A 25,508-nucleotide genomic window follows, 5' to 3' on the forward strand; every position below is an offset into this window, starting at 1 on the left:
TGGACAATAATGCAATTATGCTTTATATTCAGCCAAAAAATTCTCAACCTATCTCAAGTTCCAACTCTCAGTACTTTCAAACCACAGTCAGAATGCAGCTGGGGGAAAAATAGACGGCAACTTTCACGAAATGCAAACAAGTGCCCCCAGGTCTTCTCATAATTTGCAAAAGGTAACTTTTTTGTGGTCATTTCTGGGTTTTCTGGAGAAGATAGAAAAATACCTTTCGGATACTTTTTATCATGTAAGGGTAAGTACATGTACGCGTACAACCGTAAGGCTTTTACTCCAGCCTAACGCGCGTAGCACATCGCTTCTCGATCGGCTGGATGATGCGATATCGTCTGCTTCCCGGAATGTGCCGGTCGCACGATCCGAAATTCCCTCCTCTCTCGGTTACATACCAGGTCTCCGTGAGGTCCGCTAGGCGGGGGACCGGGCGCTCCTTCACCCTTCATTAGCTCCGCGTCTGCCGGCCGGGTCGACTTAATCACGGTGTTATCTAATAGTTAATTCCAGCCCTTGGCTCGGTCAGGTCCACAAAACAAGCGAGAAAAAACAAACCGGTGCTCTACCGGTCCCGTAATTAGGACCAGGGCCCTGGATTGTTATTCTTGATGTTATCTGGTTGGGATCAAATGTCTCTGCTCGCCAGGGGAGTAAACATCGAAGGAAACCAACTGATTAAGTAATTAAACAATGAATAACCATATCGATTAATTAACATATCAAATGTCAGGACCAGCTGCGGGATTTCGATGTCTGTCAATTGTTTTTTCCCGTCACTGCGACGCAGTTTTCATTCACTTTTCTCTTGTAAACTGCTATTTGATAAAATTAAGCAAGGCTGAATAATAAGTTGTATTTTCGAAGTGCGCCGGCGCAAACCGACGGACACATGTCGGACTATGAAACTGTGGGTCAGTTACTTCAATAAACCTGCCTTTTGGTCCGTCACACTTGTCATTTTTCCCCGGAAAGAAGTGAGTCACAATTAAGAGAGTGACGTCAGCGATCATCGCTGCTGATTTTTATCACAAGTTTAGCGCCCTCAGCGTTTTCATTTTGCAGTCACTCTGAGTCACGACTCGTATAATATTATGCCTGATGACTGAAATCCTTTTTACCCGTGTTTATCGTAAGAGCAAGGAAGAGATGAATTTTTTTTAAAATAATGATATCCAAGCTTAATGATTACACCGCACATAGCTTCTGTCAAAGGCATATACTCAAAGTTTACGATGGAAAACAGAGACAGAAGAGACTATTGTTGGACAAGCAAGAACGAATATTCCTGCCGGGAGAACCCTGAACCATGTTGAGACAAACTCAACTGTATATTTTCGGCTTTAAAGTTAAAGGGAAATCAGAGTTTGTGCGCGAGTTCAACCATCAAGAAATGGCTTTCTGTCATTGTTTTTGCATATACATGAAAATGATGTGATAACGTGCCCGAGTTCGTGCGCTTCGGGTTTACTCTGATCTGTGTTCGTTCATCACAAACCGAGATGAACGTACCAAAAGTAAATGAAGTAAACCAAACTAAGGCTATGTTTAAACAAAGTGGGGGTATTTGCTTCCGTTTTATTTAAAAATAATCACGACTTCTTTCTGGCAGTTACCCACAGTGCAGTATTCGAAGGTCGATGGTCAAAAGCCCAATTCCTTTAAAAAGTCTCGAGGACTTTCTTGTATTCGGTTATAGCATTATAGAGTCCACGGTGTAAGTTGTGGTCTCACCGATTTCGCAAGTAAATGAGAACAAGGTATCAAACCTGAGCCGAACGGAGATCCGGGGGAACGATCAGCCCCCACGTCTCCTCCCATCTCCTGAATATGCATGAACAGCCCAAACTGGCAGTTCATTGATTCGCCAGTGAGTGCCCCGACATATGACAGCCGGCGCGCATAATTACACACACATGGCTGCATAACACTGCCCCGATAGGCAAAAACCCACCAATCGCCGCCTCCGACTGATTTGGAAATGATGTACTGCGTACGACACTCACTTAATTAAAATGTGTCTGTAGCGTCATTCATGCTCGGTTTGCCTGGGAGTGCCACCGGCACACACTACTGTGTGTTAGAGAGTGGGCTGGACTTTCGCGTGAGTAAACGAGGGGACCTTGCTCTGTCCGCCTGCAGTTACGGCCAAGCATAACACGACCGGCATGCACAACACTCTATAGTGTCAACCACACTACACGGTCGACTCCACATTGTTACGCGTCTACAACACAAAAGGACCAGGATTCAACTCTCGAGTGTTCCCGAGGTGCCAGGGGTTTTTTTCTCTCCTTTTTTGTCTTCTTGTTCATCTCTGGTTGACCTGCTGCCCGGAGGCTGATCACCGTACTTTACACCTTAGCACCCCGTCTGCTCTGCCTCGTTGGTACCGGTGCAAGAGGGCCAGAGCCCCCACGCCCGGCGCTCCTCGCAACACGCACACGCGGGGTGCACCCGGGTGCTGGACACCCGGCTCCTCTTCGTTGGGAATTCCTTCATTTTTTTTTTTAGGTTTCAGCTCTGTCGCCTCGAATTAATGAGCAGGACGGTGTGGAGTGTGTTGACCTAGTGTCGCAGTGACTGCTAACCGCCGGCGTGGTCCACAGAAACTGGAGGAGTATAGTCCGGAGCCTACACTCAAGAGCGACAAACGTCGCTGTCGTGCATTCTAAATGGCGCAGGTGAGAGAAATGACAGGTTAGGCTGTTATCTATTACCGTGCGGACCGCTGTAGGCTTGACAGGCACGTACGGGGGAATGTGTCGGGGAAGGCGGCGCACACTGGTTGTGTCTCCCCGCTGGGATTGCCCCGTGGATGGGTCGCTCGTCTTCCGACCCCCATTCAGAATGAAGACAGCAGTTCTGGGGAGGTTTTTTTTCCCTTCCGCTCATCTTCTTTGGAGCTTTGGGCTCGGCTGGCCGAGCTCGAGCGCACGTCACATGCAGCCAGAGGCGATGTGTCTATACGCGGCTACTGCATTCCGAAAACGTCTACAACATCATTATTATGTACCGTGACTCCCTGGAATTTTGCCATAAAACCATGATAAACTAGTTTGTTTGAGCCTAACAGCTGTGCACCTCGGAGACGGAACGAGTTTTCAATTTCCCTCTAAACCCCGATGTTATAATTGTGTAATTTGTGCATGTTGTGGTCGACGATTGCAACGGTCGTGGATTCAACAAGTCGTCTGATAATGTCAGAAGAAATTCCTGTCCATGTTCGGAGTGATCGGCCCCTATGTGTTTGAACCGATTCGGTGTCAAAATCACATTCTTTACTGCTGCGTAGTCCTGATTGTGTTTATTTCTCATAAACTACCAGGCACCGCCATGACCGTGTTGTTTCGGGTTCTTACCAAGCGATTGATGATATGCGCATGTAAAGACAGGGATAGACCGTGAGCCGTGACGGTCGCCCGGTCGCGTTGCCGTAGGCCCTTCTCCGCTCGTGTTTTGTAAACCGCCGTTTAACACCCCTAGCGCAAAACCATACTCCGTGAAGTACACAATCTCCCTGTGCCCTTGATTGTCCCCTGCGTGCGTAATTCTGTTGGTAGCATGTGAGGGTGAATTACAACACTCAGGCAAAGTTCTAATCTATTTCTTTCTCTATTTTCCCCCCACACCCCCTCTCTGCTGATCCACACGAGCGGCCTGATCTGCTATCCACCCACCGACCAGGCTTCAGTGCCGCCTCGGTCGGGGCCACATCGTCCTTTTCCCCGGCCACGCGTCTGTCACACACGCCGACCGCCACAGACTTCCAGCCGCCCTACTTCCCGCCGCCCTACAACATTCCCCAGCCCCAGTCCCAGCTGGATTTTCACCACCCCCACGTCAATACGGACCCCTACGCCCACCTCAACCCCATCCACCCGCAGGCCCAGCACCAGTACATGCACCCCCAGCAGCGGTCGCAGCACATGCTGCGCTCGGGCCGCGACGACACGGACCACTTGAACCTGCACCACCCCGGCATGCAGCTTCCGCCCAGTCGTGACTATTCCGGGGTACGGCGGCCCGATGTCTTGGTCCACGGCGGGCCCCACGGACTCGGCCCTGAGCAGACGGACCTCGCAATGTTGCACCATCCTAGTGGATTGCACGGAGTGGACGACACAACGGTAAGATAACAAACATCTCACATTTTCCCCCCTTTCACCTCCATGGCCATCTGTCCACATTATATCTCCAACTCCCCCAGATAACCCCGTAGTCTTAAATGAGTAGCAGAGTAGAATATTTTATGGAAATTTACAAGTTCTCACTCAAGACAGAAAGAGTATTGTTAATGATGCACGGAAAAATCAGTAGGCAGTTGAATTGAAGAAGTCAGAAGGGCCATGTTTTGGGATACGACAAGTAAAGAAAATTGACATTTGCTCCACTATTACTAGCAACCTTCAAATTATCCTTCAATCTGAAGGCATTTTCAGGCAAAACCATCAAGATTTTCGGGGCTTACATGGATCGAAGTATCTAATGCTAAGGTCGCCCTGGTTGTTACCTCAGGCATGCCTCAAGCAATGTTAATGCTCATGTAACAAGCGCGCATGGAACTGACTAACGCGGGCATAATGCGAAGTCCCGGCAAAGCATTCATGTCAAAATTTGAGGTCAAGGGTTGCGATGACCCCAATGCTTGCCCCCCCCCCAATAATCTCAACAATTGTTCTGATGTCTGGAAAAGCAATCACTGACGTGCAACTCTTCGGCAATCGGCAACCGGCCCGTGGCAGGTATTAATGTATGGATTGCAGGCTACACCTGGCTGATTAATAATTCCCCCCACCTTTGTCTTGGCAGCGAAGGGTCAGAGTTTAAGTCGACGCTCAAAAATCTAATCCTTGGAGACCACTTATTTCAAGTCATCGCAGATAAGCAGCATGGAGGCATCGGTGTACCATTGGATTGCACTGCAAAAAAAGGGAACATGTCTATATCTCGTTCCAAACTCTGTACAGCCCTAAATTACCCCTTTTTTTGAAGACGAAAGTTTAAGTTACAGCTCTCCATAGTATTGCTCATAATACTGTGACCTTTATGACCTATATTTAAAGTTACTATTTTTGTGCCACTCACACGGCATCAGCGTGGCATTTTGCTTCCTTCACAAATTTGTGTATAGAGTGGAGCCACCCCTTTTGTGTGTTCTTTCTCGTGTTATTGTAATTCCATGGACGTCAAACCCAGATTGGACCAAGTTGTCTTATTACCCTGCTAGATTGCCGTGCTGGATACATGCTGCACTGCCCTGTGTCTAAGACTAGCTGGCGCAGCGGCAGTGATGCGGAATTCTGTTCTTGCACTAAATCTGAATTCACACAGAAACGCTGGCTTGACACTATCTTCCCGTCTAGTGGAGCCACGTTTGCGCGCACCGCCAATTTCCCTGTGCCGCTGTTCGTTTATGCATTATGAAGTCAAATCGGGGAAAATGGGACAGGCCTGAAACAGTAAGAGAGAGACAGAGAGAGAGAGAGAGACAGAAGAGAGTAAAGCGGTTGTCACTTATCGCACCACTGCATTTCTTCCCCCTCGGCTTGCCGCTAACGGGTAACCCGTGGCCGCAAATCGTGTTACAAATTTCCTGCTTGAGTTCGAAGCGCTAGGGCTACAGCGCACGACCGGCCCTGTCCTTGCCCCGGCCCGGGTCGGCCTGGCACGGTGTGCGTGCGCCCTGCAAAAGCCTAAATAGGGTGCAACTTCTGCAAAGCGAGAGAGAGACAGACAGAGAGGGTTACTAGTAAGTGCGTCGCACTAACTGCGCTTTATGCCAACCGTACGTTTCCCATTGCACGGTTCATCGGTTAGCCGATCACGACACGCCGACCGAGTCGTGATGTACACCATCGGCCATGCATACACGGGCCCGGGCTCCCTCGCGCATATCAGCATATTTGGCCAAACAAGTCCTCTCGACTGCGTCAAACCACAACACCGGCCAACAATGCCCCTCGTATTTTAATGACAAAAAAATCTCCACAAAGTCAAGTACAAAGAAAGCCATCCTTGAATGTTTTGGTTGATCATAGATTTATGATTACATTTAGTTCATGGTGTAGGCAGAACAATAACATCATTTTTAACCCCAGGGCTTCGTTTTATTCTTTGTCATGGATTGTATGTAATAGTGCCCAAATTTAAATCGCTACTGTCATTTAAATGACGCACACTAAGTTTGTGTGTTTTGAATTACGACCGTCAGTTTCCTAATGTGAACATCAATGGAAATTCTTATGATTTCTTTATCCTAGACGTTTTACTAGTTTTATTTACATACAGGTGTCCAACCACAGTTCTTCGCATTTTTTTTTTCGTCTTTGATATTTTTCCGAGTGTACGGTACTTGGTTCAGTTGAGATTGAAGATCGGGTTTTGTCGCCATTTCTCCTATAATTAAGGCGTCTGTTTGTGCTGGGTCTTTGGTAACAAGCAGCGAAAACTTAAGGTGTCGTCAATTTGCGACAAGAAGCCCTACTTCGAAACGCGCCTACGTATTTGATGATGCGAGTCCTGGCCTGTACCTTCGATGTGTTTCTTATCCATTATTTCACCTTGAAGCAACCCGAAATCGTATAAAAGGGAAATCAACAAAGATTAGTCATTTTTTTCGCTTGAAACGCCCATGAACTAAAAAAAAAACCTGCTAAGAACCAAACATGTTGCGTGAGACTATTAAGTAATAATGGTAAACATGGTCCTGTGTGAATAGGTGAGGGGATAAGATGTCACCAGGTTCCCTCCACTGCGTATAGTCGCCTCGCTAGATCGTGTCCGGCCCATCAACTCCAGAAGTTGTCTCCCATTTTGTGAGGTCCCGATGACCTCGTGCTGTCAATTCCACCGCTCGCCGCATTCTCAATAGCGATCTCCCAGCTCGTCACAAACGTGTTTTACAAAAGAGGGCAAAATTCTTCAGATACGCGCCGGATGACCTCAAAATAGTTCGCCAACAAAGACATCCGGGAATGAAATTTCGCCCGCTTTTGTTGGGGATTTCCTGAACTGTTTAAACTCATTTTTCAGTCTACTCAAGCAAACCCCCTTCTGTAGAACTGAGCCCAACCCACAGAACAAAACCGTTCACGGATCCACAGTGGCAATCTCTTCAGAGAGCGCGCGAGAGCCATATTTTATCCCTGTCAGACGACCACACATCGATTGCAGAAAAAAAAAATGGTTGTTGGTCCTCGGTCGCAGTAATGGCGCGAGATCTATCATCGTAGTCTTTAATCTTACCAACTTCACTCGGGGCTGCTTAGGGATCGTTCCAGTCTTGTCGTGCTACTCAAAGCATTGAGAAAAAAATGAAGGATTGCTTCATGTGAGGATTGCAACTCGACAATGCTGGTTAGGAGGGCAGACTGACATCCGGATAAGATAATGACTCGCCTTTTTGAAGCATAATTGAAATGTCACATGCAGAAAGTTTGACTAAAATCAAGCCCTGGCAGTGATGAACTGGCTCCACTTCATCCATTCAGAAATCCTGCTAAATTTTTCCCATTTTATGACAATGCTCCCCTGAATTTTGGGCTGATAAGTGTGTACCCGTGCTAGACCAAAGGCCTTTTGAATGAGTACAAAACTGCTCCCTGGTTGTGTGTTTCCGATGCAACCGTATAGTGGGACATCGTTGCCGTCGGACAAATCCTCTGCTGTGTTTTCCGCTTTTAGGTCGTCGCTATTTTGTCAATTTCCTGTGGTTCGTTAATCCACTGAGCGAACTGGCGCATGGATTCAAGTGTCTAAGGTTCGACCATATTTATGCCAACGAGTGACCCCATGATATTCCCCCCCAAATTTACCATTAATGCAAAATTAAAAAAGAAAATTCCGAAGAAGAAATACAAAGACGATCGACATGACAAATTAAATTCTGATCTTGTGACACGTTTCGATTCTGTTTTGTAAAAGTAGAAACAAAAAAAAAAACAAAAACAAAAAAAAAAACAGACTAACAATACACGCCTCAGCCTAGAATTCTTTTACAGGCACTTTCGTTTCTTCAGTCTTGGCGTTTCTGACGTCCCATACTCAGTGATTATGAATTCGAAATATGCACCGACACTCCGCGGAGTGTCAATAGCGTAATGTTTGCTACCGAATTATTTCCTTGTATCCGCCGAAGGAATGTTTCCGGAGTAATGGTGTCAAGCGGTGCCGTCTCTGTGTCGCAGTGCCTGCATCGCGGTGCAACACGGGACTGTCCGATCGCGGAGGAGGAACTGGAAAAGTCCTCCGTTCTCACAGCTACCTGTCAGGTAGTTTCAACAAGTCCTGATCCTGCGGGTCACATCTTAAATTCTTGAAATCGTCTTCCTCTGAAAATCTGTGAGGGCATCAGGCAAACAGCACGTTTTCGTGCATTCGTCGTGACTTAAAATACTTCAAAATAATGTAAGTTGTGCGTGTATCAGAAAGGGAAAGATCTGCACGTAGTTTGTGAAATTAAATAATCAGATCTGATTTGATCTGACGCGGAGACCGAGATTTTGATTGAGAAAAAAAAATCCCTGGAATAGAAAGAAATGCTATGCCGTGGGCCTAAATGTGAATTACTATGTACATTTAAGGGCGGTTAATTGAGAAAGAGATCCGGGTCTTTCTGGGTTAATGCAACTACACATTAATTGCAATTGGTTTTACTGTGACGTTGCGACAGAAAGTATATCACGCAGGTCCCTGTCGTGTGCTTATAATCGAATAACAGGTGTAACGCATATCACGCAAATCGCACAGAGGCCGAGCGGCTATGTAAACAGACACAAAAAAACCACATGATCATTACCAGACAGTATCGAATAGAAATGTGTCAACAAATACACGAGAGGGATAAGTTGCAGTTAAACTTCATTTCGGACGGGGCTTCAAATTCATTACCCGCGTGTTTGCACATCATGAATTTATTTGCGGAATTAGATCGTGATAAATATAAAGGCTGTGGGGGAGGGGGAGACAGGTGGGAAGGGTGAATCAAGGATGCGCGTACGGCACATTGTACATTTGCGTAATGGGGACTGAACATTACAAAGCGAGATTTCCGGTGCAACCATTTCTGGGGATCTCTCAGCCTCTCCTTGATTTTTAAGATGTATCACCGGGGTGAAATCAGATCCAGGCGGGGGCTCTATCATCGGGTTCGGCTGGCGGAGGGGAAGAGGCAGAACCTAACCTCTTTCCAGAGCTCTCGCACCACCTTTTCTTTTTTTTTTTGGGGGGGGGGGCTGTCTCTCTTCCCTCCCTGCACTCGCCCCAAACCTCTCGTCTGGCTTCACGCCCGCTTGAGAATGACGGGAGGGATAGTTCCGGTGTGACGAACCCCGGTGCTAGTACTCGCGGCGGTGTCTGTGCGTGTGTGTCGTCTGTAGCGTCGATGAGGGAGCTGGCGCGTGATCAGCCGAGACACTGTTTTTTTCGCCTTGCCGTGTGATGGCAGGACCCCACCGTGCCGTGGAAATATCCGTGGAGTGAATCCGAGTTCATTGCAACCGAGGGGTTTAACTGGCACACCACTCACTTTGGGGGGATTGTAATGCTACGCTTACTTAGACCCAACTTATATTAAAATGAGATGAATCATTCAATTACCGAGCAGCGTATTTTTTTGTGATTTTAGAAATGACTGTCATTCTGTGATACAAATCGCGTGTTAAATTGTCCTTAATACCTCTGACTCCTGATAATATAGGCCTGATAAAATGCGATGATTTAAATAAATGCATCTATAAACACTTCCCCGTTGACAAAGTGCTGACCTTGAATAATGTTTACTTAGGCAGTGTCCTAATGAAAGTCTATCTCTTGAGGATTTCCACTGCGTCGGACTAAGTATACACAGAAGCTGTCAACGTATCCAATTATGATAAAATGTAAGACAGGAATAGTACTGTGGTCTCAGTCGCAGTGATTTCATCTTTTGTTGGGGGTGGGGCAGCAAACGAATGCACTGTAAGTCTTTTCCTTTTCATTACTTAGCATGTTTATTTTCACTCCTATTTTGTGGCTCGTTTCGCTCAGTCAGTGGACCTACAATTAAAAGATTTCTCTGCAGTGCCAACCACGTCACTATGTGATCTAGAATTATAGGCATTTCGTCGCGGGCACCCCCGTAAATCTACTAATCCTTCAAAATTACAAATTCGATTTCAATAGCCCACCTATCAAAATGAAATGCATAACCGAATCTCGCAATGCCTCCAAATGACATTAGGCCCGAGAGATGATAATTCGTGCCGGCTTGATTATCGGGGCCGCGGACGGTGAAAAACACAACGTCACTTTTTATTAGTGACGCCATATGTTTTACCCGGGGAATCCTCTTTTTTTTTCATTTAATCGCGACCTTTCACCGCGAACAGCGGTGAATAACGCGGGGGAATCGCCGGCACGAACCAGGCGACACGACGAGGCATTCTCTACCTGAACCGGCAGACGGTGGGCGCCATCTTTGTTGACGGTGTGAGGCCTGTATTTTACAGCCTGGAGTAACCCTGTCCAATGCTATTTGAATTGAAACGAGGAGCCTGGTTGGTCGTTAAATGGAGCATCGCGTGGAATGAAAAAATAAAAATCCTTCTATTTGTGGCAACAAAAACCAGTCAACAGAGCAGGGCTCGGTTCAGACTATGGGTTACTGTCAGGCGTAAGGTGAAAGGTCGGAGTTGGATGTCAAGACCGAGCTGTGTTGTGAAGTCTTAGGTCACATCATGAATGCATTATAGCCAGTTTTGTTTGTTTATATGATTAGACATGGATGTCTTCAGTACCGAATGGCAGAGTAGAATCCCCTTGAGTAGGCAAATATCGGTATATTGTCGGTCATGAGTTTAGGCATTCCAGACTGCACGTTTGTCGGAAAATATTTAATAAGTAAGACAACTTGTCCAAGTGTGCTTAATTTCGTAGAGCATTCTGTCGATTTCATGCAAAGGCTGAACTTAACTATTGTCGGTGTTGTTGCTGAAAGCTGCTTGACTCATTATAGTGGCTTGTTTGGAAGGTTGGGCGGGGTTGGCGAGGTGGAGATTTGTGGGCGTGCATTCTAAGAAATCAGGAACACAATTTACGAACAAATTTGTTCGCAAAAGGCGTCAGTCGTGGTCTCAACAGTCGCTGTTGTGCGGCGGAAAGTTCAATGGGCTGTTCAATCGTTGTACTGAGAAATATTGACCGAAGATCACGAAAGCTGTTCTTTCGGTAAGCCTTTCAGTCAATCAGTCAGATATATATATAGATTTTTGGGGGTGTTGCTTTAAAAGTTGAAGTGGAATTCGTGTTTTTAGTGTGATGCCGTCTGAAAAAGTTCCTAACCTACATGTATTAAAATGTCCATTTTCGAATTGATGGAGTCTTAGGATTAAATGTTCTTAAGGCGACAAATAATGACGGTGGTCTGTGTCATTCTAAACAAACTTACCAAACCGTAATGTCATAAGTATACTTCGTCGTTTTCCTTTTCATTTTTTAAAAATGTGCTTTGTAAGAGGGAGCAAGTTGGAGTGGAACGTCAGGGGAAACGACTTGTCTAAAATGGAAGTTCTTTATTACCAACAATTCAAACACGATGCTTTAAATGAAGGAATGTCTTTTGTTAAACAGAAATATCGTCAGGAGGAGCTTAAACAACCGCGCTGAATTAGTGTCGCCTCCACTTCAGTTCAATGGAAGTTGGACCTCGTCTCTCTCTCTTTTAGTCTGGACTGACCCCCTTATCAAAATGGCGACCGGCGTGTAGAAAGCCATTTGCATTAAACAAAAAAAAAATCAGCGTGACCATGGTTGCATAAAGAGAATCGCACCGCATCGAATCGGCTTCATTCATCTTCCCCTGTTCCCAAGACACCCTCCTCCGTTTTTCCCCCCTGTCATGTGTCACCTGTATCATTCATGCTTGTATTTTCAATTTCCGTGCTAGCTGTGTGGAGGCAATAGGGTGGTTTTGGCCAGGATTTGGCGCTGTATTCTGATTGCAAGCCAGCCCCATCCATCTTCGTTGCGTGGCGTTGTCATTACCCATGGGTAGCTTCCTATACTCCCCCCCCCCAGGAGCGCGGTCCATCTTCACCCCGAGCACCCCCCCCCACCGCCTGCCATCATGTCTCGTTGACAACGTCAGCATCAAGCTTGTAGATCGGACCTGTCTGCCGTTTTGTCGTTTCTCCTCTAAGTAGGTTGATAGTGTTTGTTCATTTCGTTACTTTGCCTGCTCGAGCCCCGGCCGCGGCTTCAGAAACGCGGGCACTGCACTTACGACTTTTTCGGCGGGGGCTTTTCCGGCGTAACACGGTAGCACTGTCCACACTGCATGCAGCGCGTGCACGCGCGCTGCTCGCCCCTTGTGCGCGTCTGTTTACCAGGGTAAACACGCCGCCGTTCGAAGGGCCGGTTGGAGAGCGAGATTTGCCGCGGATTTAAGACGTGTATAAATATGTGGGCTGCAGTTTAACCTACATATCCAGGAGTGTATGTACAAGACGCTCAATTTACAAGAAGGTTTTACATGCCGTTTGCGGATGCAGCTCCAAAAGTGTGCGGAAACCCGTTCGGTGTCTGTTAGTCTGCAGGGCACTTTTGTTCTCTCTGTGTGTGTATATATGTTGCGGCAATGCAGTTGTGTTTAATAGGAAAGGAACCAGACTTGTATCGATTTCATTGTCTGTGCTGTTTTTTTTTCAGTCCCTGCGGTTTGTTTCTGTCCCTCGTTCCTTTGACTAAAGGACAATTAAAGCCCGCTCTTGTACTAAGCTGTGCTTCTGTATTAATTGTAGACCTGAAAATGCCATTGGAATATCGACCCTCATGTAACATGTCTTTGGAAATATCAAAGGAAATTAAATACATTTGTACGGTCGTTGGGTGCACTTTTTTTTTTTTGCATAGGAGCAAACGAATAGGTACGGGTGAATTGGATGCCCTAGATCACGCTCACAATCTGTAGAAAAGTGCTTACAGTTGATATTTGGCCAACATTGGCCCCCCAAATCTCTCTGCTCTCTTGTGAAGAGGTCCTCCGAACGTTTGGTCGAATGTTTACCTGAGTCAAGCAGCTGATGGTTTGATTGCATGCGAAGTTAAAATCATTTCTCTCATACAGTCACAGCGTGCTGAGTTGAAATGTCAAAGAATGATCCCTTAAGATGACTTAAGATGTCACAGCGGCTGAATCGTCAAACTGTTCCTAAAATATCCACACGTTTTTGACCCTATTTCACGCATACACATACAATGACGGGTCAGATTTCCTCCAGCGTATGAAAAGTCCTGTTCTTACCTACAGGACTCCCTTCTTATTTATTGCATTCCGCGTGGACGGAGCGGAGACGCGTGTTAGTCACTGCCGCGGCAAAACGACATTACACGGCCGGCAACCTGTGTAATGGCACGGTTCCGGACGGCTAGCCAAGTACGGCGCAGTGATCGTCAGAAATGGCCTAACTGCGCATCGAGTTTTGTCCGCCTAAGATGACGCTTGGGTTGTTTTGCAATACTCGGCCCTAAAAAACACCAGGCCCAGACGTAATTCAAGCTTAGCTCCAAGGCCATTTCTGTAACATTACGTTTAACAAGGTGTAGTTGAATTTTAAGTATTATAATTTCTGGACCGATCATTGTTCAGACCTCGCATTTCTAGCTTTACATTAAGAAAAATATGCCAGTGATTCACTGATTGTAGGAGGGTCATTGGTACGACCTTGATGACTTGCGTCTCTGCTGAAGGTGACACTGCACTTTGGTGTGTCAGACAGTGATGGAAACCATTTTGTCTGTTTTGGAAACTGTTACGTTTACAAATAAGGCATCGGAGAATTAACGAATGAATGCCGACCTAGGAGGAAATAACATAATTTGCCGACAATGGTTGTTGCTACGTAACCCAGCCCTAGTGTGAAATACCGGCTTGTATTTTGCTGCCGAGGTTTGGCGTGACCGGTTTTTCTTCTTGAGGTTAAGCCCGAGAATTTAGTTGGCCATGAAGTCCTAAGTGAACAGGATTGGCGGTCGGATTAGGGCCAGACCAGCAAATTCTTTGATCGCTGGAGAGGGCAATAGAAGTGGATGAACCCTCAGCTCCTTATCCGAAATTGCTTGAGCAGAGTATTGGGAAACAATGAGATAACATAGGGATCAGGCCAGCCGCTTGTAATGGTCTTGTGTCTGGGTGAATGGGGGCGATTATGGCGTGGCCTATGCCTCCCCTTCCTCGTGCGAAAGACTTCGCTGATTAGCTAGTTAACGAAGTTGTAAAACATCATCGATGATTTCCAAAGGTCCCCCCTCTCGGAATAAAAGGGGGGTACTCAGCGGCGATTATGTCAACTTCCTCGATGTTGAAAACGACCGCTAAGAGGTCATACAGTTGTGATGCCCGTTAACCAATTCGTACCGGACTCCTTTGACCAAAACCAAAACCAAAATGGTCTTAAGTCAGAGAGGCCCCAGCTTATCGGTGGGTGCGACTCGAGAATGTGCCATTCATCGGACGGTCAACTGGTTTCCTTTGCTCGGTTTTTATCATTGTGCAGGCGCTCTTGGAGCCCGATGTTATTTTGAGAGTCGGGGGGGATAGGGGAAAGTGTACATAGCGGTAAGGGTCAGCTACACTTGCAATCGGATTTGGAGATGCTCGTCCTTATTCATGGCTCTGTTACTGTTTGCTATCGCCATGCCCAAATGACACGGACCTCCGCCAGTGCAAATACCGGTGGAGTGAGGGCCTGCACCGCTCCGATGTCGGACTTGTTTTGCTGGCTTGCCTTGTGCGCCGGTGAATTGTTATACGAGAAAAATAACCATCCGAGGTGTTTACAGTGCGATGGTGATTAGGTTCTTGAAATCCTTTTAAAAGAACTTTTCTTACCGTGTCCATCTCCCAAGTAAAAAAAAAAAGGTCTGGACACAATCCGGGGTGTTTCCAGTCAAACCGACCACGGAGACCGCCTTTTGTGTCGCCGTGATCCGTTCCATTAACGGGGGGGAAGGCCGCGGCCTTCTGGAGACCCCCCCCCCCAAAAAAAAAAAGATTTCAGGGGTGTTGGGCCGAATCTTTTTACTCCCAGAACCCCCTTTAGACGCTAGCACCAACAAAGAACGTGGTGAAAAGAATGCGAATCAAGTAGGCTTGAGTGGTAAGGGGCAATGGCGGCGAATTATATTGGAAGGTGGTGTGTCCGGGAGCTCTTACACAGTGCTCAGTAACAAGCCAAGGACTAGCAAACTCAACTTACTTCTCTTCCCGAAAAATAAACCGTCCCTCCGTTTTTTCTTGTGGAGGCAATTACTTGCTGTCAAGGGGGGAAGTCAGAATTATTCACTTGAGGTTTTTGAATGCATTCGTAATAGTGACCGCGCCGTGCGCGGCGGCAATGAATAGCGATTCCATTTTCTCTTACTGGTATTCGTTTTGTTTGGCAATTTTTGTTTTCAAAAGGGCAATCGAATCGTGATAACGGCCGTGTTCTGTGCGGTCCCAAAGTGGTTGTTTGTCTTGGTAAACACCACCTCCCATTCGCTACATTTCGATACTCCGGTAAAGCCCAAAGAGCTGTGACCGGACAAAACCCGCGGCTCAAGTCCCCCCAGGTTTTATCCAAGCCCCCTCTTGGTAAATTCAATCATTGTTCAAGGTCTGGCCCGAGGGCCCTCCGCCTGGGGCTACTCCCGATGTATGCTCAACGTTTTTGGTGTTTTTTGGGGTCCATTTCTCGGCATACCGAATATTACATATAGACACGGTGCGGCGGCACTCGACGCGGCTGCCAAGCTCACCGAACCTGCCTCGTTCACATACGCCGCTGGATTTTTTTTCTTTGCGGTTCCTGACTTGCAGAGCAAACACAAGGCAAGAAGAATCATCACCAGGCGAAAGCGCCTCTCAATCAAAGGAACCGGTCATCGGGGACTCCGGAGCAAGTTGACCGTGAATGACTGCCAGAGGAGAAGCCGGCTCCGTTGCTTTTCATTTCGTTGTTGTCGTAAATTCTCGGGGTAGAATCACCCTTCTTTGTCCAAAATAGAGGAGATTTGTGTGTGTGGCCATTCTTGGTCTTAGTTAATTTAGTAAACGCTTGTGAATCGCTTGGATCATTAGATCAATGGAGAGGGCTCGCTTTATAACACGTGAGGTGATTTTTTTAAGTGATTTTTTTCTTAATAAATAATAACCGACATGCTGTCCAATTGACAGGAGTGAAGCGTATGTGTGTGTGTGTGGGGGGGGAGGAATACTTGCGAAATGGTACAATCCAATCAGCAAATGATTCAGTGGTCGTGTGCTTGGTCTTCTCAAGTAAAGCTTTGTATGAAGTTGTCTACGCATTCCACTTCTGATGTGCAAACTGGTGTATCGGTCAAACGTGGAGGAATAAAACCATAAGGTCGAACCAGGAGTTCTTTCATAGGAAATTGCCCACAACTTCTGCATCTAGACTTAAGGCGTTGTAGATTATGCGTAAAAGTGCAAATCTGAAGTCGTCAGTGATGTGTCCAGTGTCTTGCTCTTTGTCCATGGCGAAGCCTGAGCAGTGGGGCGGTAAAAAGACTGAGAAAAGAGCTGCATCGATTATGACCCTTCCATCTCCATTCTGTTGACGATCAGCGCCCGTCTTCAAGGCCCACATTGGCGGCCATCTTCGCCACAGTCGCCGCGTCATCACAGAGCGTCGGTGCAATTCTGTTCCCTTCGAACGCCCGCCCTGGCTGCCATGCGGAGATGGCGAAATACCAAGTCGTGTTGTTGCTTGCAGTGAGCCCTGGCAATTACCACCCTATGCCCGCTGCGTTCGAGATGGCCGGGGCGGCGGGGCGTTAACACAACAGAAACCAGACTCTTAAACCACACACGGGGGGCCTTCCAAAACAATACATCATCAGCAATCTTCAACTGGCGGTATATTCTTATCAGCTTTACTACGGTTTTTTTTCGTCTCCCGACTCACTGAAAGTCCAACTCGATGCTGAAACTCTATATAGCTCGTTTTATTTCCATTTTTCCTCCAATTTGGAAATTGTCACGGCCGGCCTTTGACCTCTGCGAGACGCCATATTGGTTTACAAGTATGCCAAGGTACCAGTGAATAATCGTGGCGACTGTCGCCCGTCCAATGACATTGTTAGCTGGTGCCCTGAGGGGGCTCAGCATGCATTGGTGTGAACCCACCGTTTTTATAATAACCACTTGTCTCGAGCAATCTGCGTAAATCTTCCAAACAACAGGGAGTTCTCTCATGGTGTATTTATGCAGAAACAGTCTGGGAACATTACGTACGAGGTAAAAGATGACGACTTCACATATCACACAAATCTGTTTTAACGTTTAAGGAGTGGTTTCAAGGGACGAGTCCTTGTTGTTCTTTTTTTTTTTTTTGGAGTAACTAATCTCATCATTTCGGTCGTTACCATGGATGAAGTGTCATTAGAAAAGTCGGTGCCTTTATTCAGTGTCGTGATAAGCCGTTTTGGCAATCAATGGTTGGTCATTCTTGGCTCGTGATTGCACCCAGGTGTCCAGTCCATGTCGACCACTTCTGTCGCCAAGTCCCAACCGATCCACGCCGATGAGGATAATTAGGAGAGGTGGTGACGGGACACCTTGCTAATTGATTTGTCATAGAGGAGCAATTAAGACGATTTTGCGGTCGGCTCTGGCCAGGCGTCAAACCGCACACGGGCGCATCAAGGCAAGTCGATGAATGGCCGATATCGAGGGATTGTTCCTTTAGCACTCTACAGTACATCTCATTAAATCAGAACTGTTGCTGTCGTTCTTGGGAGAGGAACGGAATTGTTCCTTCACAGATACTTAATTGTTTTAATAATTAGTTAATAAGGTTAAGCTTAAAATGACAGTTGGCTAACAATCATAGTGATCGTAGTCGAGTGCACAAAGTTGTGCGTGGATTATGATAGGCCTACACACACAAATTATGTTCGCAACTTCTGGTAAATTAGGTTTAGGTTTGTAAGCCTCGGGAAAAGCATTAACAAGAACAAAAAATAACAAACTAAACTAAAATGTGTACATTGCAAAGATATATACAGACGTAACAGCACACACTGACGCTATCTCACAAAGGAGTATGTATTTCTTCAATTCTTTTTTTTTATCTGTTACTCTGGCAAAGTGGTAAGCAGATCTGAATGAAATGGGTTTAAAAGTTAAACTGCGAGCTTAGGCAGTTTTTCAGTGTCATGCCATGCACTTCATTTTTTAAGGAATGATTTCTCATCTCTCGTGGTCTTTCGCAATTGCTACACACAAAGTCAGAGCCTGTCAAGATTGTAGCCAGGACAAACATTGCTAGTAGCCCAGTGCCCTCAAGCCACATCCTGTCTGTCCCTGAGTGACTGTTTCGAAAAGTAAAGGAGCACCGGTATCGAAAACAAACGGGAGTCGAGGCAAATACAAAGTCTCACATCGATACTGGTCAGACTATTCGGTGTCGATTCAGAGGTCGAAATCTTTGGTACGACGGAGCGAGAAACTTGTACTTGGTCGCGGAAAGGAGTCATTTGTGACCTGCAGTTTCCAGTCTTTTGAAGAGGTTTTCCTTGGGAACGTCACCGGGCAGCAACAATAAAAAAAGCCCCTTTAAGACTTTACTGAGCCCAATTGCAAAATACGGAGGAAGAATTCACTCAGCGTGTAGATTGAGGCAATGTCCGCTGTGCGGGGAAGTGATGCAGGTCGACCACGGGGCCTAGACACGGCCAGTTCCTTCGGGCAGCTCGGATAATTTTTTTTTTGGCTTACTGCTAAATTTTCCTCCTATCCTGCCGAGCTTCAAAGCTCAAGTTTGAACAGGTTTACCCAAGTTCGGAGCTAAGATAAAAGTGGGACCATGGGTTTCAGCTCTGTTGCGGGTAGGCTCCCGTTCAATGTTCCAAGGTTTCCTGTAACATGTGTTTTAGATTACAATTTTTGTTTGAGTGTTTAAAGCGTGGTTGGAACGATTCGATTCTCGGTTCTTGCGATGGCTTCCAGACAGGCATATTTGAGGGCAGGAATCCCAAAGTGGCGATCGCGGAAGTTCATAGATGCTGAAAGTTGTAAGCCGTGGGGTTTTGCCCAATCGAAGAAGGGTAACACGTCTGATTCGGGACCGCATGCAGTTGAGTGTTGAGTTAAGAGGAACCAGATCACTTCCACATTCCCCTTTCTCGAGATGATTTTGCGTAGTATCTCTTACAAACCTTGATATGCCGGTCACCCCCGTTGCGTTCTTGCTGAAAATTGCTGCAGATTTGTCACCGTTAGTTGGGGGTAATGTAAGATGTCATTCTCTGGGTTGTAGTGTCCACTTCCAGGTCCAGTCCCAATTTTGCAGGTGCAGTCCCCCCCTCCCCTTCGCCTCGTCAGTCGTCGAGCTGATTTGAGTAAGAGAATTTCTCGACGTTGTGTAAAGATGATTAATAGTGGATAGTGCGTTCACCATTGACTAATGATAATTCTGCGCCGGGTCGAATCCGAGAGCTGCCCCCTCCTCTAAAAACAACACCGCAGGTCATCGACCGTTCGCTGGCTCGAGTTCGTCAGGTTTGCATTTTCATCTCGGACAACGAATGACAATGTGTCATGGGGGGCCCCGGTCACACGACTGCGATGCCTTGACAAGCTAAACCGTTTCGATATTATGGCAAACGACACCAGGTAATTGTTAAACTGCATACGTCTAGACAATATGAACAATAAATCACCCGGCAGAGGGCCGCGATGACGGATGCCCACTTCCTCCTTCCTCGGGTCATGTCGTATATAGAGCAACTAGAGGGGATACACTCCCTCATTGCCCCTATCCCGGGGGATAGTTACCCCCGTGCTGTGTCCCCTCCCCCGTGACTTCATCTATCACAACTTGGGGGGCCCCACATGCCTTTTGTGGATGTGTTGTCTGTCTACAGCCACATTGGTTTCATTACCGTCTTGTAATAGTGTTGGGGTGAGAGATGTTCCGTCTTTATTGCTCCAACAACATGGCTCTGTTTTCCAACAGGGAAACGGTTGGCATAATTGGTTGAACACAGCTTTGCACAGGTCTCGTGTCAGAAAGATCACGGAGTCGCACCCTTTCCTGACGGTGAATTCAGTTAAGTTGCAGGACCCTCCTACATTCAGCATTTTAGACTCGGGCTGCATATGTTTCCCACTCGTTTTTGATCTCCATCCCCATGGAATGAAGTATCGTCCGTTGACCTCCATTCTCCCGCGCCTTTTTCGTTCCCATTTGACTTCTCAAGCTGCACTGGGTGAAAAGTAACGTCTCTGGAAATTACAAAATAAGAAAGCCGATTGATAAGTTAAAGAATTGATGAAAACGATTGACGTTCGCTGACAAGATTCATTTCTGTCATCCATTTTCTTGGGCGACATTGCGCTTGTGCAAAGCTGGATCTGCCAAATCTTGTCGGGAGTTGCGCTTGACAGCAGGAAAGATAACCAGTTAAATAGTTAATTCACAGATTGAAAGTGCAATATTTCCAGTCACCGTCGCTACAGTACATATAAATCGGATCGGCTCTTAGAACCTGTGCACGCACAGCGGTTCCCAATGCACACCACGACGAGAAGGAACTGAACACGCATTCATGTGCTATTCACATTAGCGTACACCGCCTTATTAAATGGGTACTTGTATTTGATTCGGTGACCGAATGACTAATCTTGAGTGACCGAATTCTGCTGACAAATTTAATCAAACACTTTAAAGTAACACTGTGGAAATGCTGGATCATAATTAACTTACTTTGTTCACAGCTTACAGATCACTTTCATTTTACCTACAATTTGTATGGACAGCCAACGGTTACAGAGGAATCCCCCTTGGTTGGTTTTTGACGTTACATCAAATTTGTTCAAAGTGAACACTTGTCCCATTAATTTTAAAGTATGGTTGTGTGTTCGTTTAGGATTTAATAGTGCGCGTATTTCTTTCTGGTGTTCTGATAACTGCGTGCGATTTCAACACTTTATTCTTTACACTGTGTAATGATGGTCAGCCATTGTTTTAGCCAATCCGGGCGAAGCACACTAGTGCGCCTCCGAGAGTTTGCAACGCGTTGTCCAATCGCAATGCGCGAAATCTGTCGACCCAGTGCGCGTTTGGAAAGGGTCGACAGATTTTGCGCACTGTGATTGGTCAACTTGCAAACTCTTAGAGGCGCACTATTGTGAATCGCCCGTAATGTAGGAAAAACACGACTGTGACGTAATAAGAGGCAGACCCTGTACATGACAGAAGACTTGTAAAAGATGTTTGTATCTGAAATTGTGTTCAAGTAAAAATCATTTCCATTTGGTTATTTTAAGGAACATGTTTGTGCTTAAAAATCTAGTCAAACTTTGAGTGGAAGTTTGTTCGTAATTCCACTTTCCCCAAGTTACATTGACTGTAATTCTCATCACGTACAGGGTAATTTTTTGGGGGACACTTTTGTGTTTTAGTGGTCAGTTCTGGTATGCATTAAACCTTAATTCACAAAAAAGTACAATTTTGTTTTGAGTGTAAACGTTAAAGCCACAGCGCACATAAAATGAACGATTTGATGGGAATCATCTCAGTTTGATTTGAATGATTAGTTTAATGACGATATTGCAAAGGCGTACCTCTCTGTATCTCAAACAAAATGGAATTCCATGGTGTTTGAGATATTGTTTAAGAGTGTTCTTGTAATAGACGGATGCGTACATTGCATATAGCCCCAGCTCTTCGCCGGGTAGGGTATTTAACCTGAGTTGAACTTTCGACGGGTCTGTTTTTCTCATTACACCACCTACGCCGAGCAGCCAGAGCGACCGGGTGTCCCCCCTCCCGCCTTGAATCGACGGGGGGCCCCCGGTGCGGCCCTCTCTCCTAACCTGCTGCTTCTCTCTCCCTCTTGGAGTTTGCGATCGCCTGGCGTGTGGATGTATATAAAAAGGGGTCTTTGACCAGGCCCCGGGTTGACGTTTGTCGGGAGATTTACCGGGTTAACCCCGACGGTTTGGGAGGGATCTTCGTCTGTCAGTACTGCAGCAGGTTTTTTTTTGCGGGACGAGTTGGCAGTGAATGCCCTGTTGTGACTTCGTCGGAGGGAAAAAAGAGAATATAGGAATTTCTTTATGTCGCACATCAAGGAATGCCATTAGCTGTACGTGGCGGAAAGTGCATATACACGTACATGTACACTGAAACATTGCAAACTGTAGACCTATGCAACAACTTGAGTCAACGTGTTGAAGGAAATCCCAACTTCAGGGGACAGAACTTGTACACACTATTGTTCGAATGCTGCTCGTGTGCTGTCGTAGTTTTTAAAAGCCTGGATAACGCCGTTTTCCCAGCAAATTCACAAGTGGCCCATACAATAGGAAGGACTTCGCCTTTGCTGTCTTAAACACGGAGCAAAACTTTGAGAAGGTTTCTGTTGTATCCATGCTGAATCGCCCGTTCATCCAATAGAAACCATTCACTGCTCATTCAACATGCTGTAGTCTTCTTTTTTTTCAGGTGGTGTAAGAGATAAAATACCTTTAGCATAGAATCTGTTTAGTTTGTTGGAGATCGTTGCTGTCACAGCCTACACATGTGTACTGTGCGTGTTTTCCACCTCATTTGTTGGCGACCGCTTCCAGTACGTCGCGCACAAGGCTTCTCTCCTTAGACGCTAATGCTGACATCTGGCTTTGCGCCCAAACAGCCATCCCCCTCCAAAATGTTCGCCTCTTGTGCCCTTTTTTTTTATTCTCGCCGTAGGGACATCTTTGCATCTTTGTCTTTCCCAATTTCCAGCCCCCTTGTCCCCTGATTGATTGCGCCTGCCAACCAGCCTGCCCTAACCCTCCCGAAGCCCATACATGTAAAATTGTCGCCAAGAGACTTTGGGCTCCCTTTTAAATCCACCCTTTTCATCTCTCCCCTTTCTCTCTTTTTTTTCCTCTCTCTCTGTGTTCTAATTAAATCCCAAATACATAATGCATTGGCTTTATGATTAATGAGTCATAAAACGTGTTCCCAGCCACCCCTTGGAAGGAGTCGGTATCTTCTCAGCCTCGTTCCATGGAACTGTGCCAGTCTCTCCTGGGGATTTTACACACACTCTCATCATACATATGCACATGGGCTCGAGTACCCAGCTTGAGCATTTTGTTGGTGGCATGCGCATAGGAGACACACATCATCCAAGATTACAGAGTAAACTCGGACCGTGTTTTTTTTTTTTTGGGGGGGGTCTCTCCCTGATTATGTGCCTCTCCAGCGCACAGGGCCTAGTACTGCTCGCATCGATGTCCTAGTTGCCGAAAGCCGACCACTGTCCACTCTACGCGATAGGTCCCACCGCCCTAACTGTGTCGGTCGGATCCGGCTCTTGGGTTGAGACATCACACTAATCCTGTCGCAGATAGCACACTTTAGTGTCCCCTGCCGCCTCCCGCCATGTGGCAGCTCGCAAAAGCAATAACCAGATGGTAGCCCTTAATGTTTTAAGTTCCGTGCATTTTTCGAAACTGTCTTGAGTACATATCAGCGGAAACAGGAGAAATTGCAGCATAAATTATGATGACATTGTGTGGCGCATACACTATATACGAGTCTGTGACTTGCCAATCACTAAATCGAATCACTCTAATCCAAATTCATTTGGGGGAAACTTAGGCCTATCAGAGAAATATTGCTCCTCAAATGATGGGCTCTGGTTACCCACGTGCCGTTTTCTATAACGCTCTGCTTTTGGCGACGGGTAATCCTGAGACCGTTTCTCCATCCCAAACATTGACTTTGACTCGTGATATCTAGACGCCTTTCAAGGCTTTTTACATTCAACATTTTCCTCCCGCTGCATGCTCCGTCCACCTGTCACCGTCTAACCGTAAATGCCCCCCTTCGATTTCTCGCGGTATTATGATCCGCCTCCCTTAGACAAATTCAGCGCGAATCACGACCACTTGATTCCAACAGGAAAGATGATTTAAACTTCGATTTTTGTAGCCGTCCGCGGGGACACGAACTCGGGAAGAGTAGAGCGGCGAAGCAGGGTAGTTTACCCGTGGATATCAGAAGCAAGACAGCTGTTCGTGGGGATCGCATTCCAAAAAAATTCAGGCGAAGATGAAGAAGGGGAAAAAAGGTGATGAGAGTAGAAATTGGTAAAATCGGATCAGAGGTGTTTATTATGCGACGTCAATTGCAGGCACGTTTTCCTGGACTATTTAATTCGGCGTCGAAATGAGCGGAACTGCAGCAAGTGCCCGCCCAACGTTTCTGTTTTGCAATTCGATTCGTCGTTGATATTCATGTGACTGTGACCGAGATGACATTAGGCTCACGGCTACCTGGGAGGATGACATTTGCGCAGAAATAAATAACCAAGCTGGAGTGCAGGTTAGTTGAGTCTTGTGACGTGCTTTGAAACGGGACAAAGAAACCTCCATGGCGCTCGGGAAAGCTGATGAGAGCGGATCGACCTGGCGCCATGGTGATACCAACCGGTCTCCATGGCGACACCAACTGCTCGTTCCCATTTGGCATCACCCGATAGTCTGCGAGCAACATGGCCGCTCTCATGGTCCCCTCATGGTTCTTACCCCGTAATGCGTTGGTAATTGAATCGTTCTCTGGCAAAAGTTGGCAGAGGTTGTCTGTTCATACCCCTGTCGACGCCCCGGCTCAACTCCCCCCCCCCCAATCTAAGGTCGGTTGGCCTCCCTCTCGGGCCGTCGATCGATCTGCCCTGGGCGTTTTTATCTCGGGCAGGGCATGCGCTATAGGCGAATCGCAGGGGAAATGTAACATGTCTGGGATGAACCTAAGGTCATATATTATTTCAGTGATATGGGTCAATCCCTGCTGACGAAGGACACGTACAAATATCAGAATATCCCATATTGGATTGACCTTCATCAACCAAGGAATAGAGTAGGTCAGACTGTGCAGTGACAATAACCATAGCTTTTTTTTGAGTATGATACCCATGCCAGTTCCTCGCCCTATATCGAAACTATTTCTGTCAATCTAGCACACATCGTTACAATGGCCCGACGCACTGTATGCCTTTTGCTTTTTTTTGGAGGAAGTTTTGACAAAGGAAATTGAAGAAAGTGAGTCAGATGGCAGTCCATCTACAGGTGGGACGGCGGGCAGGAAGGATTGATTGTCTCTGCGGCTTGACAAAGATGGATCTGAAATGGCGGGAAAAATGGCAATGGAAAATTGTTTTCAGGTGCGATTTTCGAACCTCCCATCCTTCTTGGCCGAGCGCAGGTTGACAGGGGAGCGGGGTTAACCGAACCTCTTTGTCTGCGGTCAACTTCCCCCCCCCCGCTATTTTTTTCCCCGGCAGAACTTGGACGGCAACGCGAGTCGCTTCATACAGTCTTCAAAGGTCGCGAGAAATTTTGCAGATGGGAAGCAGAGGTCAATGTGCATGCGCAGTGCAAGCAAGCCGCTGTCAGTCGTCTTGGTCCCAGAAGCAGGGGCCCGCCTGCAGCGACACGCCTAAATTCGCCAAATTAACAGAAT

At 46.7% G+C, this 25,508-nt stretch overlaps 1 protein-coding gene across 1 annotated transcript in view; it reads left to right on the top strand.

Annotated features, from left to right (window-relative positions):
* The first annotated feature begins 2,681 nt into the window (after positions 1 to 2,681).
* The window catches only part of LOC147796096 (transcription factor AP-2-epsilon-like), an 86,692-nt gene continuing 63,865 nt past the window's right edge, over positions 2,682 to 25,508 (top strand). Inside the window, exons 1-2 of the mRNA XM_087148940.1 lie at positions 2,682 to 2,690; positions 3,663 to 4,136. Of these exons, the coding sequence (XP_087005066.1) occupies positions 2,682 to 2,690; positions 3,663 to 4,136 (483 nt within the window). The remainder of the gene's footprint in view (positions 2,691 to 3,662; positions 4,137 to 25,508) is intronic.

Source organism: Acanthaster planci, linkage group LG18, assembly GCF_054643075.1.
Source record: "Acanthaster planci isolate LZ-2023a linkage group LG18, COTS_SCS, whole genome shotgun sequence".
In the NCBI taxonomy this organism is placed as follows: Eukaryota; Metazoa; Echinodermata; class Asteroidea; order Valvatida; family Acanthasteridae; genus Acanthaster; species Acanthaster planci.